Source organism: Mercurialis annua, linkage group LG6 (genome assembly GCF_937616625.2).
Source record: "Mercurialis annua linkage group LG6, ddMerAnnu1.2, whole genome shotgun sequence".
Taxonomy (NCBI): Eukaryota; Viridiplantae; Streptophyta; class Magnoliopsida; order Malpighiales; family Euphorbiaceae; genus Mercurialis; species Mercurialis annua.
In genome coordinates, this window is record NC_065575.1 from 33,035,714 (window position 1) to 33,039,193 (window position 3,480).

Genomic DNA, 3,480 nt, shown 5'->3' on the forward strand with positions numbered 1-3,480 from the left:
GATGTATCACCTGTAGCCAATAAAAGAATGTTGCAAGTATAATTCAACCTTCTGCTCCCCACAAAAAAGGGGATCAACTGTTGAATCTCAATCAGGAAAATACTATTATATGAGTAACTCTACCATTAATCAACCCGAGAGGAACCGGGCCAGATGACCAGGAGTCCATGCTAGAAACTAAGTGAAAGTGAATCCATCTTCATTTTCTCCAAAACAATTCCATTTTAGCCATGGATTTGTCTTCAACACTTCAGTCCAGACCTTCCACGACTTACTTACCACCACATCACACACAGTTGCATCCTCGAATGCACATAAAATCCCAACCCTCAAATAAATCTAATAAATCCCTAATCCTCTTCATTGCTTTTCTAACCATCCCCTTCCTCTTCTACCTCTTTTACTGGTATAATTTTTAAACATATAAAACATCCAAAACTTTCCTACAATTACAACAACCGAAACATTTATCAACAGTAACAATCCTCTCGTCAATTTCTCAACCTCCAATAACACCAGAACTCGCTGACGGTTTCAATTTGAAGAAACTTCTCTCTCCCGCCGGTCTCATCTCCATCGTCGTTTCACCCGACGCCGATCATCAGTCCGGTGGGCGCCACTCGCGTGAATCGTCTGGGTCTTTAAACCTGGATCCCGCAAGATCTCTCCCAATGATGCATCTAAAAGTAATAGAATTGAAAAAAAGCAGTGAAAATAGATGATCTGTTGAAGAATACGGTGAATTGGGATTTATTGGTGTATTGGTTATAAATTGTAATATTTGTGCCACATAAGCTACTTAATGTAAAAGACATTGGTTACAAGAGAAAAGATTAGAGTTGGTGGACATTTCAGTAAAAATGTACCGCTTTTTCAATTTTTGTGTAGTTTTCTCTAAACAAAAAGTGAAACTCGTGAACTTAAGCTCATGTGTCATATAGTTAAAGTGTATTTTGATCATTGAATTTATACCTTTTTTTGGCAAAATAGCAGTTGTATTAATATCGGAAAATAGAAGTACATAATGTTTGTTAGACAGAGCTAGATAATAAAGATTACAAATGATTACTCCTAAAAAGGAGGATTTAAGGACTTTTTAGTCATTTCATGGGCCATCCAATTACCATTCGCTTAACATATGCAAAGTCGCAAGATATAAACGACGATGATAAGCGAACGGTATCAAAGATTATGACTTCTATGGTTGACGGAATATCCTTCTTACCTTGAGCTGCAGAGATCACATTTAAGCAATCACCTTCAATAATAATATTCCTTAGACCGAGTTGAGAAGCAATCATAATGGCATGCCACATCCCCAGTGTCTCCGCAATTTCAGGAGAAACTATTCCTGAAAAACGATGAGAGCAACAATAAGTGATGTACCCAGAAGAATTTGAACAAACCAAACCAACAGCTGCAATACGGTTACTGATATTTAAGGCCGCATCAAAATTTATTTTGATCCTTCCAGGCGGTGGAGGCCTCCACCGCTGTACCTGCCGAGATGAACCATTATGCATAATCAAAGATTGATTATTTAACACATGAGCAGATGAAAATTCATGTAACTGTGTCAATGCTCTGCAGTTCACTTCTGAGGCTGTCCATTCAGAATTGTTAAAATACTTATCATTTCTTGCAAGCCATATTCTCCAACAAATTACAACCATCAAATTACGTTGAAAAGAAGTGGTAAGTTCGTCAAAAACTTTTACCCACCAGTCATGAATTGGAATTTGACCAAAACAATCCGATCGCAACATTAACTCAGAAAAGAGCCATATACTTTTTGCCAAAAAGCTGAATAAAAGAGATGTTCGACTGATTCTTCAAATAGACCACAGATTCGACAAGTTGAGGGAATTGAAGGACAGCGCACTTGAAGATTCACACCTACTGGAATTCGGTTTAACAATAATTTCCATATAAAGATGCGAACTTACGGCGGGACATTAAGCCCCCAAACACGCGACCAAAAATTTTCAGTTGTAGATGAGTAATTAGTGGAAGAACTATGACCATTCTACTAGTAACAACAGTTGAGAGGCTATATGGTACCCTGATTTGACCGAATAACGACCATTTTTAGTAAATGACCATATTAATTTATCAAGCCGAGAAGGGTCAATACTTAATGAAAGAGACATAATAACTTGAACATCAGAGTCTTGAAATAAGTGAGAGAGTAAGGGGAAATTCCAATGAGGCGGATTAGGTAGCATAAGCTGGCTTACAAGAGAAATATTAAACAGTACATCTGACCTGGGAGTAGTCAAGAATGGATAATATGTCAGAAGCCATGGATCCTTCAAACAATTGATCATAGAACCATTTCCGACTTGCCAACGAATTCCTCTAAGTAACACTTCTCTTCTTTTAAGGAAACCTTGCCATGCCCAGCTAGACTTATACGGCTTACGAGCCTCCAAAAAGGAACAATGTGGAAAATATTTAATCTTAAAAATCCTATAAAATAAACCATCAGAAGGTTGACTCAACCGCCATCCTTGTTTAGCCAAAAGAGCCAAATTAAATGATTCCATATCACGAAAGCCTAATCCTCCATCTTGTTTAGAAGCACATAAATTGCGCCAACTTACCCAATGAATGCCAGAATCAGAATGATGTTGGTTCATCCAAAAACGCGCCATCATGGCGTTCAACTCATCACATAAACTTTTAGAAAGCTTAAAACACGACATAAGAAATACTGGAAGAGGTTGAATAACTGATTTGATTAAAACTTCCTTTCCACCCGGAGATAGGTATTTCTCTTTCCAGCCAAAAAAACGAGATGAAACTCTCAACTTTATTTCAGCAAAAGTTTCTGTTTTCGATCTATTTATCACAGCTGGAAGGCCAAGATATCAGTCTTGTGCTCCTATGTTGGAAATACCCAATCTTTGAGCTAGATAAGGACGTAACCTCTAAGGAGTATTTATACTGAACAAGACACAAGATTTATCCAAATTTATCTGTTGTCCACTGGTATGACAATAACATTCTAACAAAGCGAGGATCTTATCACATTCATCAACCGTTGCTTGAGAAAAATAATTGAATCATCCGCAAACAAGAGATGAGTAACTATAGGGCAATATCTCCCAATTTTGATGCCTAAAAGACTCCGATGTTCATTTTCTTTGTTTAAAAGGTAAGAGAAACCTTCTGCAACAATTAAGAATAAGAAAGGAGACAATGGATCACCCTGCCTAATACCACGGGTAGGATTAATAACCTGGGTAGGCTCTCCATTTACCATAACTGTATAAGTAACAGTTGACACACACTCCATAATCCAAGAGATCCAAAGCGGGTGGAAACCCAGAACAGATATCATATGTTTCAAAAACATCCATTCAACACGATCATATGCTTTACTTAAATCAAGTTTAATAGCCATGTATTATTTATCTCCTGATCTCTTATTCTTCATGTAGTGAATCAATTCATGAGCTATCAAAATATTATCAGAGA

General features: G+C 37.3%; 1 protein-coding gene across 1 annotated transcript; it reads right to left on the bottom strand.

The window, feature by feature from the left end:
- Window positions 1-1,100: 1,100 nt before the first annotated feature.
- On the bottom strand, window positions 1,101-1,928 carry LOC126687773 (uncharacterized). The gene is made up of 2 exons (XM_050382329.1): window positions 1,846-1,928; window positions 1,101-1,803 (listed from the first exon to the last, which is right to left on the bottom strand). The coding sequence occupies exons 1-2, from the start codon at window positions 1,926-1,928 to the stop codon at window positions 1,101-1,103; spliced, it is 786 nt and encodes a 261-aa protein (XP_050238286.1).
- Between the last annotated feature and the right edge of the window lie 1,552 nt (window positions 1,929-3,480).